The following is a 16,298-nucleotide window of genomic DNA, read 5'->3' as shown; positions in this document are numbered from 1 at the left end:
AGACATAAGCTATAATCTGGGACAGTGACGGCATAACAGGCATCACGAGTCTTTTTGGATGCAGTAACTGTGATTAAGAAAAAAATAAATAAAAGCACAAAATCACCAGCTAGCGGCAAAACCCAAAGCAAACAACTAGGAAAAAAAATACCCCAACAAAGGGACACTCTCTTCCTTGTGAAGCTTGTGAAGCTTCTCTTTCTGACTTTATGGACAGCCAGGACAAAGCTGATGGAGGATGCTTCAGAGGAGAAGAGGAAAAGCCACAGAGAATAACAGCATTCTGGACAATCTTGGTCTTTACACATATGAAGGAGCTGAGAAGACTCAGATCTGTAAGAGTCAAGTTGATGCAGCTCCAAGGCTGACTCCAAGGAAAATCAAAACAAGCTTTTGTGGGGCCAAAATGATACATAGTACAGTGGGTTGGGCATTTTCTTTACATGTTGCAAACCTGGGTTCAATCTCCCAAGCTAGCCAGGTGTGCAGAGCCAGGAGTAACCACATGAGCACAGCTGGTGTGGTCCCCAAACCAATCCACCAACCAACTAACCAACCAAACAACCAACCAAGAGCTTTTATGCAGGGAACACCACTGGTGTCTCCTTCCACTGCTCTATATCCTCCCCCCGCTTACCTGTCTCCTTGAATATCTTCTCATCTGGGGGGACCACAGAGCAGAGACTGTTGAGGACCAGGGTGCCCAGCTTTAAGGCGTTCTTCTCCGAGCTCTTGTAATAATCCAGGGAGTTGTGTGTGAGCACGAACCACCGCTTCTTCAGCTTCAGCGAAGACATTTTGGGGCTGTTCTTGACCTCTTTGTGCAGCCACCCTGGGTGGACAGAAACAAAGATTCAGAGGAGCACTAACAAGCTGTGAAGGAAACACATCCACCAGTCCCACCATATCAGGCCATTCCCTCTAGTCCCCATCTTCCCCCAAGTTTGAGACTCGAATCGTCCTGAGTTCAAACAATTTGCTTGGCACTGCAGTGACAAGATTGCAGGGAAAGAAAGAGACAAGCACAGCCAAGCCGGGGTGGTCACCTCTCACGATGAACTCTTGGCCTTCCACTCGGGTGTCCCCTTTGGACCTCTGCAGCAGGGTGATCCAATGGTGCATCTCTTCCGGCGTATCTGCGTTCCAGTGCAGGACGCGGTTGGCCGTGATGATCACGAAAGAATTGGGTCTGAAAAAAAGACAGCTTCTGAGGATCAGTGCCACTCGGACCTGACTCACACAAGCTGCCCATCTCCCAGCTGGCAGCTAGGAATAAGGGGGCTCCAGACTGCAGGGCTGCCCCATTAATTTTACAAGGCAGAACCTCTGCTCATTTCTGCAGACTCACTCATCTGCATCATTAATCTTTTAAAGGTGGACCAACACATGCTGAAGGTCTGGCCAGTGGGGGGGGGGGGGGGGGGGGAAGGAATCTATCTTCCTGCAAAACTTTCCAGATGAAAAACTCAAGTTCCGGGAAGGCTAAATAAGGTGAGGGCAGGAAAAAAGCTTTATTTAGGGAACAGGGAGAAGGGGGAGTCAAGGGGAGGCAGGTTTGCTTCTCTCCAAAGTCAATTTCTTTCTGTCTCTAGATATAGCCTTGGAGATTATTATTATATATATTTTTTTCTTGGATACTATTTTTGAGGGTGGGGAATAACATGTCAGACACGAGAAAGAGCAAAAGATCGCTCACTAGGTGTGAATGGAACATCTTAGGCATCCGATTAGTCTGGGTACAAAAAGCCACCTGGGCCGTGTTTGCAAAGCAATCTAAGGAGGGCGAGTTTCCAGGCAGGGATAACATAATTATGGAAATTTCCTTCCTTGCTCAGCGCTCTGTGGCCTGGTCATGCTCTGGGCACCTTGCTCAGGCTACTTCCTCTATCTCCGTCTGTAAGCGAGTGACTAAGGTCTGCTCAGTGTTCAGAAGTTCACTGCAGCTCTGTCAAGGGTCAGCGGTCAAGCTGCAGGGAGAGGAACACCAATGGGGCTGTCTCGTGAAGGAGAGACACAATTGTTGTCAAAACCACACGAAGATCGCTCTGTAGTGGGAGAGGAAAGCCTGCATGGAAAGTTCCAAGCACAGCTGAATGACAGGGATGTCAGGTCAGACAGAAAGCAGGCAGCTCAGAAACGAAGGATCTGGGCTCTGCTGACCTATATCAACAACTGTTCCAGAGTCTGCTTTGGACAGTTTGTGGAATTAAAATAGATTATCTCTGTTGAGAGGACCCCTCATGGAGGGTGGGCCCCAGAGCCCAAATCCTGTCTACGAGACATGGTTTTGGTTGTTGATCTATTTTTAATTGTATTTAGACATCTGAAAAATGGATTGGGCTGGAGTGATAGCACAATGGAGAGGGTGTTTGTCTTACATGCACCTGACCTGGGTCTGATCCCCAGCATCCCATATAGTCCTCCAGCATGGCCAGGAGTGATTCCTGAGCACAGAGCCAGCAGCAATTCCCTGAGTATCATTAGGTGTCCCCCCCAATCAAAAACAAAATCCCAAAAACGGGCTGGAGATATAGTATGCGGGTAAGGCACTTGCCTGACGTATGAAATGACTTGGGTTTGATCTCCAGTACCCCAAGACTGATTTCTAAGCACAGAGCCAGAAGGAAGCCCTGAAGAAAAATTAAACCACTTTAAAATGTGTTTATGTTGCTTTAGGGGAAACTTCACCCAGTGTTGATTAGGGATGCCACCCAACTCTGATGCTATCAGGGGACCATGTCATACTGAGGATCAAACCACAAACAGCACACATGACCAAGACTATTACATGCTCTATTCCACTGCCAGTAAACACCAGACTTCCTAACCATCAGTGAAGAGAGAAGCCCCAGTACACATGCTCTGGGAAGCATCTTTGAAGAGATTTTCTCTTAAAAGACAAAATCACCCAGTGGGCTTCTGTGAAGGGCACAGGGAAAGGGCCAGTGAAAGGAAAATGAATGCTTGCAGGCTGACTTACATGCATTCTATGTGAAAACTTACAGGGGAGTTTTGGGGCCACCCCTGGTGGTGCGCAGGGGTTACTGCTGGCTCTGTGCTTAGAAATTTCTCCTGGTAGGCTTGGGGGGGGGGGCGGGTATATAGGATGTTGGGGATTGAATCCAGGTCTGTCCTGGGTAGGCTGAGTCAAAGACAAATACCCTACTGCTATGCTATTGTTGCTCCAGCCCCAGGAAATAATTTTCAAGCTCATCACAGGTTTGAGATGAAAGCCATTCCCCCCAATGCTGGAACTCTATTTCCTTTGTGTATGGGTTTCTAGTCTGCCCACACTGTCTCTGAATAAAAAACATTCTTCCTGTGCACATGGTTCAGGTTACATGCAGATGGTTCCCTTTAGAATTCCAAAGGTGGCCAAAGAATAAGATTCCAGACGATGTCAACCAGGTTCTAGACAGAAGACTGGGTCTAAAAGCCCAGCATCCTCTCACAGGTCCATAAAGGAAAAATGCAGAGAGCACAGAAGTCTGGGATTTGGGATCATTGATCAAGGGTTACTTCTGAGCTTACCGGTCAGGGCTATCCGAGGCACACACGGAATCGATAAGTCCCACATCCAAAGTCCCCTGGGAAAGAACATAAAGGAGAATGAGTGAGAAACATGCAGGCAGGACATCATACCCAAGTGCTCAGAACAGGTGACCAGATAAAGAACCTTATTAAAGAACACTTCTTAGTTGTAAGAAAAGATCAAGTCCTGCAATGCACTGCTATGTGGACGGATCTGGAGAGTAATAAATTGTGGGATGTTTGTTGGTCCAAGGAAGAGGGACAGACACCGAATGAGCTCTCTCGTGTAGGATAAAAAGAAACTTCATGAGGGAATAGCAAAGCCCCAAGGCCAGTAGAAAGGAAGAGCAGGAGAACTGGTCTTCAGTAGAAGCTGACAGCTGGATTATTGCAGGGGTGGGGTTGGGGAGAGAGAGAGAGAGTGAGTGAGTGTGTGTGTGTATGTATGTGTGGTAAAGTAGGGAAGGGAACCCCAGGACCATAGCAGAGGTAAAAGTGCCTGCAATAGAGGCAGGGGTGGGGTTAAAGAAAAGGATATGGGGAATATTATGAAGGGAAGTGAACACTGATAAAGGAGGGAGGGTTGTTAGAATATTTTATGCCTAAAACTCAATCATGAATAACTTTGTAGCTCTACAAGGTGATTTAAAAAATTTAAGTCTAAAAATAAAAAGAAAATGTCTCAACCTAACCCCTAGGAATATTCTCTAACGGGCCAACAAAAATGTCACTTCTGTGCTCAGCACAGCACATATCACTAAGTCAGAGGGACCCTGGCATGGAGTATGGGCGGCCTCCATCCCTGTGAACATGTTCACATGAGACTGTATTGTATTTGAAATGTCTTCAGTGAAGGGTGTACACGGACTTCTCTCAATAGTAACAATTTTTGGATTTACACCCTAATTCATCATTAGATTTTTTTTTTTGGTTTGTTTGTTTGTTTTTGGGCACACCTGGCAGCACTCAGGGGTTACTCCTGGCAGGCACGAGGGACCTTATGGGATGCTGGGATTGGAAGCACCATTGGTCCTGGATCGGCTGCTTGCTAGGCAAATGCCTTACTGTTGTTCTATCGCTCCAGATCCTCATCATTAGATTTTTAGTTTTCTGCAAAGTTTTCTTACTAGAAAACACAAAACTCAATTTGTAGAGTAGAACTTTGATACTGATGATCTGTTTGTGATTTTGAGAAAAGACAGAAAGAACATGATCTAGAACTCACCACATCTTTTGAAGAAACAGAAAAGGTACATCTGTGACTTCAAAAAAACAGGACTTTATTTTTGGGGGGGAGTTCTCTTAAAGGTTTGAGGTGAGGTACTAGAAAGATAGGACTGGGGGCAAGGTGCACATGGCTTACCCAGTTCTATCCCAGACACCACATACAGTTTGTAAGCCTCCAAACGAAAACATTAAAATTAATAAAAGGCTGCAGATGGGAAAGCTGAAAGCTAATAGTATTTATAATTCAAACTGTAATCAGCTTTTCTGTACGTTCTTTAACATGTTAAAGTCCAACCCACTCAACCACTCACCCACACCATGCCCATATGCTCAAGCCCCACCCAGGCCAACACCACACTCCCCACACCCACATCCCGCCCACATACTCAAGCCAGCACCCACCAAACCTAACCCCATGCTTATACCATGCCCCAAGCCCATACCACTCCCACTTGATCGAGCCCCGCCCACACCCAAGCTCCGCCTCATGCCCACGCACCACTGCATTTTGTGGGTTTGCCTGCTCATCGTGCATCTCCCGGATCTCCTGGTCCGTGGAGGCGTGGACCTGACTCAGGACGCTGAACCATTGGCTGTGGGAAGGAAGTAAAGAGGCTGTCAGGGGGAGGTCTGGGCCTGCATTTGCAAACAAGGACGCCTTCTCCAGGCTTCTAGAAACTGCAGCTCAGAGACACTTGGCTTCTCATCCAGCTCCTCATCAAAGGTAGGAGCCAAGTTAGCAAAATCAGTAAAGTGTCTCAAAGTAGTGGTCAAAAACAAAAACCAAAAAAACGAAAAAAGAAAAGCATCGGGGGTGGGGGGGCTGGGAAGAGAGTTCAAATGGAATGGAGAGCGGGTTTGCATGAGTGGCCAATGCAGGTTGGATCCAGGACAGAGCTTGTATGCACATCTTCACATCGCTGGTGCACCAGAGCACGCAAATGTCTTTATGTGACCTGTGTCACGCAGGAGGGTCCCTGAGACACACTCAGCTTGAATCAGCCCTGAGTCCTGCCGCGTTCATACAGAGGCCTTTGAATCCTAGATCCCACTGGTTAAACCAGCTCCCAAAGGAGCTGCTGCTCTTCCCATGCTTAATCTACGCACAAGAGATATTTATTCTCTGTTGAGATGCACAACATGTTTCACATGTGGGGATGGCACAGCTCACACAAGACACAAAGCCTTAACCAGGGGTACTCCCAGCAGGAATCAGGGCCCTGTGCTCTCCCTGGACAAGGACACACACACACACACTGAGGTATACGACTGCAGTGTGTTCACTGCAACCCACGAACCAGAACATCGATTCACATCTATGCCCAGACAAGAGAGGGGTCAGGGAACCCTAAGGGGAGTGTGGATGAAGCATAAGGCAGTTTGGGACCTCACCTGGCATCTTCCGGGGACTCTGCAATCAGGTGGAAGGTCCTGTCAGCCAGGATGATGTCGATCCCGTTCTCCTTGCTGGTGTTATCTACGATTTCTCTGCAGAGAACAGAAGCCAGTCAGGAATGCTGATCAGCTGGGAACACAGGTTAGAATTCTGAGTGCAGGGGCCGGAGAGATAGCCAGCAGGTGTGGTGCTTGTCTTGTAGGCAGCCAACTTGAGTTCAAGCTCGTCTGAATCCCTGAGTCCACCCTATCTATGCAGAGTCAGGAGTAAGCCCTGATCATAGCAGAGTATGCCCTCCCCCCAAATAAATTCTGACAGCAGGAAGATTTGGTGTTGGTGCAGGAATGTCATTTCCCAAAGGAAGCAGGCACTGGACATGACCTAAACTTTTTCTTCCTTTTTCTTAGGGTCTTTTTGTTTTGTTTTGGGGCCATACCCAGCAGTGTTCAGAGGTTATTCCTGGCTCTGCGCTCAGGAATCACTCCTAGTGGTGCTCTGGGGGTCATGTGGAATTCGGCAATTGAACCCAGATTGGCTACATGCAAAGCAAAAGTCCTCCCTGCTGTGCTATCACTCCAGCCCATAAGATGGTTTCTAAGCAGGGTTCAGGGGTTACTGCCAGTGATATTCAGCTGGATATGAGGTGGTTCCAGCACTAGGGACTGGAGTCATGTCATTGTCTGCTCTTCCCTTTTTCGGGACGGAATGGTGGGTCACTCCTGGTGGTGTTCAGAGAACCACATGTTGGTGCCAGGGACGTCCAGTTCAAAGCCAGGCCTCCTACATGCAAAGCACGCTCCCTAGTCCTGTCCATCTCCCTTGACTTCTATCCTTCTACCAACTGATCGCCCCCTCCCAAATGCCCAGAGCTCTGCTGGCCTGGCACAAACCACTCTGACATCCCCACCCTACTCCCATGCCACATACTTGGCGGCCCGGACTTCCACGGTGCCCTTGAGCTTCTCCTCGCTGTCGTTCTCGAAGTACATCAGCTTGGACTGGCGCAGGACGAACCAGCGCCTCTTCCAGTTCCTGCGGGACAGCGTGGACGAGCCGCCGCCTTTCTTGTGCAGCCAGCCCTGCTTGAGGGCCTCCTGCTTGGAGCGGAACCACAGGAATGTCTCGTCCTTGAGGACACACCAGCGGCGCTTCCAGGAGTTCATCAAGCCACCTGCAGCCCCCCGAAATTGGGGAGGGAGTCCGTCAGGTTAGCTGGGAGCTCTTAGGTTCAGTGCTGCCTTAACTCTGACCCTTGCTAAAGCAGGGTATAGGCCTCACAGGCCTGAAAGCACATGACCCAGGGGCAGCCTAAGTTTATCGGCCTTTGCCTTCAGGCCCATCACCAAGCATAAGGCCTAGAAAAGTGTAGGAAACCGATGCATGACGAAATGAGGTTGGAGCAGTAGCATAGCAGTAGGGTGTTTGCCTTGCACATGACTCATCAGAGACAGACCTGGGTTCGATTTCCAGCATCCCATATAGTCCTCTGTGCCTACCAGGAGTAATTTCTGAGTGCAGAGCTTGAGTGCCGATGGGTGTGACCCAAAAATAAAAAATAAAATAAAATGGGGCTGGAGTGACAGAACAGCGATAAGGCATTTGCCTTGCATGTGGCCGACCTAAGACAGACCAGGTTTGATCCATAGCATCCCATATGGTCTGCTGAGTTTGTCAGGAGCGATTTCTGAGTGCAGAACCAGGAGTAAACCCTGAGCACCTCCAGGTGTGGCCAAAAACTCCAAATAAATAAACAGATTAAAAAAAATAAATAGAAAAAAGAAGAAACTTTCCCATGAAGCTGAAGCTCTGGGGAACGATACACTAAGTGTTGTAGCAGTGGCACCAGCTCTCTCTGCAGACAGATGTACTGCTGTGTGTAGGAGAAAAAGGAAGTGCCTATACAGGGGAGGGTGAGGGAGAGCGGCAGGCAGGAAGGAAACAGCACAATGAGGCAGAGACCGGGAGCAGGGCTGCCAGGAGTGATGCTGACCCACCCCTCTGGCAGGGGACACAGGACAAGGTTTCCTTGGCAAGGCAGTGTGGTCCACGGCTGTCACCCTCTAGAGTAGACACCAGGGGGGGGGCAGTTGTGGCCAGGTCTTACCTTTCATGTAGAGGAAGCTGTGGAAGTAGGGCAGTGTGACGCAGCTGTACACGGAGTCCCGCCGGTACGACAGCTCATCATCTGTGTCGAAGCGTGAGTCGAAGTCCTCCTCACTGTCCTCAAACTGGGCGAGGAGGAAAGACACCCCAAGTGAGCAAAACAGGCACTGAGGGAGTCCCTGAGCCCCCAACCTGACCGACATGGGCCAGCACAGCTAAAGTAAGGCAACAACAGCTCAGGGGCTAGACAGATAGGATTAGTGGATGAGAGGTATTTGCTTTGCAGGCTAGGTTTGATTCCCAGCATCCCATATGGTCCCTCCCAGAACTGCCAAGAGTGATCTCTGAGGGTGTCAGAGAGATATACAGTGAGTAGGAGGTTTGCCTTGCATGAACCTGACCTGGGTTCAATCCCTGACATCCCATGAGGTCCCTGGAGCCTGCTCAGGATGATTCCTGTGCACAGAGCCAGGAGTAATGTCTGAGCACTACTCAAAACCCAAAAATGAATTCAAAAGAGTGATCCCTGAGTGCAGAACCAGGAGTAAGCCCTGAGCATTGTCAAGGGTAAACCCCAAATCTAAACCAAACAGAACCAAACCAAAATCAGCTCAGAAACAACACACTGGCTCCTAATGCCACAACAGAGCCTGCACCATGAAAAGACCCAGATTGAGGTGGCCCTGTCTGTGCCAGGGACCAAACCCAGGATCTCACACATCCGAGGCAAGCTCTCTACCACCGAGCTATGTGCCTGGGCTCCAAATACTAATGTTTGTATGTTAGTGTTCTGGATTTTGAGCCACATCTAGCAAAGTTTGGGGCTTACTACTCCTGATTCAGTGTTCAGAGACACTGTTGATAGTGCTGGGGACTAGGAGAGTGTATATGTAGTGCCAGGGATTGAAATAGGGTGGGCTAAATGCATGGCAAATGTCTCAACTCAGTACTCTCTTTCCAGTGCTCCATCCCATTCTTAAGAGCAGTATTGATGGCAAGGGGGAAAAAGAGGAACCAAACATTTTAGGAGCTGATAACCTATAAGTAACTAAGACAAAAATAGTTGAGGAAAGGAGGAAGAGAGAGAGAGAGAGAAAGAGGGAGAGGGAGAGAGAGAAAGAGAGAGACAGAAAAGACAGAATAAGGGAGAGGTAGGATGGGGGAGGGAGAGAGAGAGAGAGAGAGGAGAGAGAGAAAGAGAGAGAGAGAAAGAGAGAGAGAAAGAGAGAGAGAGAAAGAGAGAGAGAGAGACAGACAGACAAACCACTAACTCTCAATCCTGGAGTCAGAGGTCTGGGAAGGCGTCAGATATTCCTCTGACACAGGAAGTGTCTGAACTTCCACAGGCCCAGGCCCTTGGCATGTATGTTTCCTAACCGTGAGAAATGCCAAAGTTCAGGTGCCAGACAGCACAGCAGGGAAGGGCCTGCAAGCCACTAGGGCAGTCAGTGAGCCCTGGTTCTAATCTCTAGCCCCACATTTGCTCCCTGAGCAATGCCTGGACTCACTGCTGAGCAGAACCAGAAACCAAACCAAACACCAATGTACAGGCTGGCAGGTACACTGCCATCGTGCCTGGCATCAGAAATTCACAAAATGCTTATTTTTTTAGACTTCAGGCCCCAAAGCATGGTGGGCCTCCTCCCCAACACACACACACACATGCGCGCACCCCAAAGCATGGTGGGCCTCCTCCCCAACACACACGCGCACGCACGCACACACACACACACACACACACACACACACACTCGTCCAGCAAGAAAAAGTGGTTGAATGTCATCAAGAATCTTTGCTTTTGTGCCAAATCCAATGAAGTTACTCCAGGCTCTGTGCTCGGAAATTACCACAAAGAGTGACGAGTGCAGTTAAGAGAAATAACTACACCAACAACTATCATGACAATGGTGGTGAATGAGAGAAAAAGAATGCCTCTCTAGAAGACAGGCAGAGGGGGCAGGGGAGCATTGGTGGTAATAATGGAGCTTAAAGATATTAATTAAAAAAAAAAAAGAAATTACTCCTGGCTGTACTGAGAAGGGGCATATGAGATGCTGGGTATAGAACCTTGGTTGTCAGCGTGCAAAGCAAACGCTGGCCCCCTGCAAGAGTTTTTGAAATATCACCCTACTCTGTGGAATTTGTATGTGTGGTGATGTAGGATTCCACTACATTCAAAGTGACACCCCTCCCAGGAGCCCTGGGCAGATAAGATGGGGTGCAGAGGGAGCTCACCGAGGACTGCGCCCCTTCCGAGCTGAACCTGTAGGCACTGGAGCTGTTGTAAGTACCCACAGAGCAGCGGTAGTCAGGGCCCCACTGGCTGCCGTAGGAGTTGGAGCAGGTGACGCTGCTGCCCGAAGTGGCCGCGCCATCCTCATAGTCATCCTGGTCATAGTCATCATCACCTTCGGGGGACGGGGGGCTCCCGGGACCCTGCGGGAGGCAGTAAGTGGACTCGGCACTGGAGGAGTCTGACGCAGCCAGGAGCCCATCACTGTGCGCACCAGGGCTGGTGGGGACCACCGTGTCGTTCATGTACGGGTCCTCCTCGGACGACTCGTCGCTGGTCCTGATGCCGCTGGTGCGCTGGTCCGAGTGGCCGTGCTCGCTGGCGTTGGGCGAGTCCTTGAAAGCGTCGTCGTCCGCTTCAAAGCCCTCGTCCACCTCCTCGTCCTGCTGGCGCTGTCCGTGCACCAAGGCCACCGCTGCAGCCTCCTCGGGGTACGGCTGGCTGAAGTTGAAGCTGGGCTTGCGGCCACCCGTGCCCTCCTGGTCCTCCTGGCTGGTCGACAGCGAGCGCTCTATGTTGCGAACGCACTCGTCAATCTCGTCAAAGTTGAGCGACTCCAGGAACTCCTGGGCCGCGCGGCAGGCCTCGTCTTCTAGACGCTTAAGCTCCTCATCCCGCAGCTGCTGCAGCTTCTGCAGGGACGCCTCATTCAGTGACAGCTCCTGCCGTTCCTTCATGCGCTGCAGGTCTTCGATCTCCTTCTCCAGCCTCAGGATCTCCTCGACCTGCTTGTTCTCCTGCTGCTTCTCCAGCTCGCGGCTCTGCTGCTCTGCCTCTCGCTGCCTCTGCTGTGCTGTTTCCAGCTCCAGCTGCTGGCGTGCCTGCTCGGCCTGGGAGCAGATAAAGGGGGGAGGTTTGGTCAGCGCAATCCCGAGTTTGGGAGAACTGTAGGGAAAGCTCCCACTGTTAGCATTAAGTCGGGTTCACTTCCCATAGTGGTGGCTAGAAACTCCTATCCTGGGCACCTCTCAAGCTCTCTGAACTTGGAGATGGGTTCTTGCAGGATGGGGTCGAGAGAGTGAATGAATGAGGCTGGGAGGTGAGGCCTGGTCCTAGCAAGCTGGCATCCTTCTAGAGAGACACTGGGGGGCTAGAGCAATTGCATGATGTTTGTTGACCAGGGTTTGATTCTTGGCATCCCAGATGGTCCCCCAGCACTGCTAGAAGTGCAGAGCAAGGAGTAATTCCAGAGCACTCCCCGGTGTGGTCCAAAAACAAACAAAAAGAGAAATTAAAATAAAATAAAATAAGAAAGAGGGGCTGGAGTGATAACATGGCAGCGAGGATGTTTGCCTTGCAAGCGGCAAACCTGGGTTTGATCTCCGACATGCCACAGGGTTCTGGGAACCCACCAGGAGTGACTCCTGAGTGCAGAACCAGGAGTAAGCTCTGAGCACAGCTGGATGTAGTCCCAAACAATTAAAAATAAATAAAAGATAATTAAAGAGACATTGGGAGCTGGACAAACAGAGCAATGGGTTGGAGCGCATGCTTTGCATGTAGAAGCTTCAGGTTTAATCCCTGGCATCACATGATCCATCAAGCACTGAGCCACATGTGGTTCATAAAACAAAGAGGAAATAAAAAAAAAAAGACATGGGGCACACAGACATTGCGCAGATGCAAGCCCATGAGGACACAGCAGGTAGCTCGTCTGCAATCCCAAGATATGAGCCTCTGGAGTGAGCCATTAGGCCAATATTTGGATCCAATCTTTGCAGACTCTGGAGCTGTGAGAATGTCCATTTCTGTCTTTGAAGTCACTCAAGCTGAGGGTGATTCTACTCATAGGAGCAAATTGATCCCATACTGACAATGGCTATGAGAAATCCAGCTGTCGAGATTCCACTAACATCTGGCACACCCACTCGTTTTCTCCCAATTGCAATGGGCTAGAAATGGCATCAGTGAGATTTTTCTCTAAACTTCCCCTTTGTAATGCTTCTACCAGCTTTGAGTTTGGTCTCTGTGAAGTGGGAAGGGGGCAGAGGAGGAGCCATGTGGGCACCATGTCCCTTACCTGCTGAGCACGGAGCTCTGCCTCTTGCTTGGCCCTCTCCCGTTCTCTAGAAATTACAAGGAAAAGGAAAAGTTAAAAATATAAGTGCAATGAAAAAGGTCCTAGAACCACTTTCAGAGTGCTTCTTTTTTCTAAGAGCTTTGCTAGAAACACCGTTAGTAAAAGTACAAACTCCAGGACAGAACAATCATTTTGTATTTCTTTTTCTTTTTTTCCGAAACTCTGTGTTTGGAGGTTGAGGTGCTGGTAGATCCACACCCAGAAGTGCTCAAGGCTTATTTCTGACTCTGTATTCAATAATTACTCCTGGTAGTGTTTAGGAGACTGTATGGGGGACAAGGCTATAATTATAGAGTTGGTGGTGTGCAAGGCAAAACTCGTTTCTCCGTACTCTCATTCCCTGGCCCCAAGAATGTCAATTTTTATTTTATTACTTTATTACTTTGGTTTTTGGGCCACACTTGGCAGCACTCAGAAGTTATTCCTGGCTCTGCATTCAGAAATTGCTCCTGAAAGACTTGAGGGATGCCTGGGATCAAACCCGAGCCCGCTGCGTACAAGGCAAACGCCCTACCTGAAGTGCTATTTCTCTGGCCCTAGAATGTCAATTTTAAAAGACCCTTCAATCAGAGTCAAAGATCTTAGCCAAAGACCTCGAACACAGGCCGTGCCCACAAGAAGCCTGAGTTCCATTGCTAGCAAGCATGGTCCCCCAGCATTGGTGGGACTAAAGCAAAACCAAAGTTAAAAAAAAAAAAAAAAAGCTAAAACACTAAAATAAGGTGGGCAGGAGTGATAGCATCATGGTAGGGTGCTTGCCCAATCTGGGATCAATTCCTGGCATTCCATATGGTCCCAGGAGTGATCCCTGAGCAGAGCCTGGAGTAAGCCCTGAGCACAGCTGAGTGTGGCCCGAAAACCAACAACCAAACAAAAACCTCATTAAATTTTATAATGCAAAAAAAGATAAAAAAAAAAAAAAAAAAAAAAAAAGGGCTGTGAGATGTCCAAACACCTAGAGTGCACGAAGTCCAGCCCCTACAGCACCTTGAGGCCCCCTGAGCACTGCCAAGGTTACCTCCAGGGTCCACACTGCTGGCCTCAGCATTGTACTACTCAGGCCCAATTGGCTGCACACGGCCAGAAATGCCCTTCCTGGCCACCTGAGCATTGTTTGATACCCTCCTCCAAGGCCCTAGAAGAGGGAAAACACAGTGTCTCCTGGCAATAGGTTTGTTCTTTTAATAAAACATGACTAAAACTATACAAGGAACAAGGCTGGCAAAACTGCAGCAGGGAGGGCATCTGCCTTGAAGGCGTGTGACCTGACTTCAATCCCCAGCATCCTGTACCCTTGAGCTCTGCCAGGAATGATTCCTGAGAGTAGAGCCTAGGTGTGGCCTAAAAAAAATAATACCCCAAAACTCAAACAAACAAGCAAATAAGATACCAAAGAGGGCCAGCGAGATAGCACAGCAGGTAGGGCCATTTGCCTTGCATGTGGCTGACCCAGGTTCTATCCCCAACATTCCACATGGTCCCCTGAACCTGCCAGGAATGATTTCTAAGCGCAGAGCCAGGAGTAACCCCTGAGTGAGGCTGATTGTGGCCCCCAAAACCAAAACACTAAAGAAACAAAAAGAAAACTTTACACAGATCTGAGCCTTTGATCCAAGAACTTGGAACCAAATCCCTAAGAGTTTATGAGACAGCTGCACAGTGAACATTGCCAGGAGAGCTCCAGAGGGAGGTATCAGAGAGCACAAAGGCAGGAGTACCATCACTACCTTCTTCACCCACTGGTGCATCTCCTAAAGCCAACTTCCAAGAGCCCCTAAGGGCCTCCTCCCTGCACTGGAGAAGAACTCACCTCTCCTCCTCCTGCCGCCTCCTCTTCTCTTCCTCCTCTCGCCTCTCTGCCAGCAGCCGTCTGTATACTCGACGTGCCAGCTGGCCCCGGAGCTGCTTCTGCAACACCACGGCTGCTTGCTTGAGCTGCAGGAAGCGCCTCCTGGCCAGCACCGCGCGGTAGTTCTTCTGGATGATGAGTGCACAGCCCAGCACCTTTCGGTACTGCTTTCTGAAAAGGAAACCGAGGCAGCACAACAGAGTAACTGTTGAGGAAATGCAGCTCCCAGCCCTTCCCAGGTGTGGACGCCCTGAAGACCCTGCTGAAGGAGGACGATGGAGAACGATGATGAAAAAATGAGGCTGGCGAAGAGAGCAAAGAAAGCTCCACTGGGTGAAACCAAAGGATAATCACTCCCCCGACTCAAGCAAAAGCCTCTCATTATCTGGGCTAAATAAGCACGCAGCCTCTAATGCAGGAAGCTGCACTCTAAACAAGAGCCCACCGAAGTCCGTCTGGTCTCTGGTTCTGCAAGGGGAGACAGATGGGCCCAGAAGGGGGGCTGGTACTTTCTGAATAGTCCTATGTGTGCCACTGGCCTGAAGCAGGCAGGGCACATAACTCAAATGTGAGGGACAAAAGCTGTTGCTTTCAACAGAGGAGAGGAGGATGGACGTCTACAGGCTGAGGAACCCCAGTGTCCAAGCTGCCTGCCTACGGCTGCCAGGCTCCCCACTAACACCCTAGCTCTTTGCCCTTGTGGCCCAGCTCTGAGCTATACAGCTGCAGTGGCCCTCCTTGCTTTCTGCCCCAAATATCTCCTGAGGTGGACCCTCCCATCTAGGTGCGTGTGCAATGAAAGCAGGAGGACTGCAGACACTTGAGGGTGTGTTGGCATAGAACTGAAGGTTCCCCTTCACCCCTACCCAGCTTACCGTGCCAAGTAGCCCAGCACATGGGCCTGGATCACCATGGCTGCCCGAACCATTTCCTCCTCCCGCCTCTTCTCCAGCTTCTGCTCCAGGGATTCTCGGAGGAAAACCTTCAGGGATGATGGGGGGGGGGGGGGTTGGAACCAACGGCAGAGGTGGTGGGAATGAGTGATGGGGCAGGTGGTACTGTGAGTACGAGTGCAGCAGAGAAGGTCACACAACGGCACTGAGTCAGGATGGGGCTGTTGTGTGTGTGTGGAGTATATATATTATATCATGGTGGTGTTTGCGTGTGTATGTTTGTGTATGCATGTTAAGTGTGAGAGTGAGGATGGGTTATTGTATGTATAAATATAGAAGAGTGTATATAATGGTGCTGTGTGTCTGTGAGTGTAGACAGGGGTGTTGTGCATGTAACTGTATTTATCAGTGCTTCTCAAATAGTAGGGTGTGACCCCCCAGGAGGGGGTATGAGGCTCTGTAAAGGGGGGGCGCGTTTGACTGCGGCAAACACTGTCATAACAAGCTAAGCCCCGTGTTTATGTCTCTGTATGTCTCTGGAGCTGAGAGTTGCTGTGTCCTGCTTCAGACCCTGCTTCGAAGAGCTATGCATTGCAAAACATAGCCATTAATCCAGACATCACCTCTGATTAAAAAATCAGCTCAAATTATTTTATATATTTTTGTTTTGCAGGTTAAAGTTTTTTTTTTTGTTTGTTTTGTTTTTTGTTTTTGGGCCACACCCGGCGTTGCTCAGGGGTTACTCCTGGCTGTCTGCTCAGAAATAGCTCCTGGCAGGCACGGGGGACCATATGGGACACCAGGATTCGAACCAACTACCTTTGGTCCTGGACCGGCTGCTTGCAAGGCAAACGCTGCTGTGCTATCTCTCCAGGCCCGGTTAGTTTTTTTTTTTTTTTTTTTTTTAATAAAGACACAATTTACAG

At 49.6% G+C, this 16,298-nt stretch overlaps 1 protein-coding gene across 1 annotated transcript in view; it reads right to left on the bottom strand.

Annotated features, from left to right (window-relative positions):
• Positions 1 to 16,298, bottom strand: part of MYO10 (myosin X) — a 225,666-nt gene that overhangs the window by 18,101 nt on the left and 191,267 nt on the right. Inside the window, 11 exon segments of the mRNA XM_049768272.1 lie at positions 638 to 832; positions 1,047 to 1,189; positions 3,532 to 3,587; positions 5,258 to 5,351; positions 6,151 to 6,246; positions 7,082 to 7,325; positions 8,259 to 8,382; positions 10,493 to 11,380; positions 12,571 to 12,614; positions 14,403 to 14,650; positions 15,355 to 15,461. Of these exon segments, the coding sequence (XP_049624229.1) occupies positions 638 to 832; positions 1,047 to 1,189; positions 3,532 to 3,587; positions 5,258 to 5,351; positions 6,151 to 6,246; positions 7,082 to 7,325; positions 8,259 to 8,382; positions 10,493 to 11,380; positions 12,571 to 12,614; positions 14,403 to 14,650; positions 15,355 to 15,461 (2,239 nt within the window).

The sequence above is a fragment of the Suncus etruscus genome, chromosome 2 (assembly GCF_024139225.1).
Source record: "Suncus etruscus isolate mSunEtr1 chromosome 2, mSunEtr1.pri.cur, whole genome shotgun sequence".
Taxonomy (NCBI): domain Eukaryota; kingdom Metazoa; phylum Chordata; class Mammalia; order Eulipotyphla; family Soricidae; genus Suncus; species Suncus etruscus.
The sequence above is the reverse complement of the archived record's forward strand: the minus strand, read 5'-3'. Positions and strand labels throughout refer to the sequence as shown.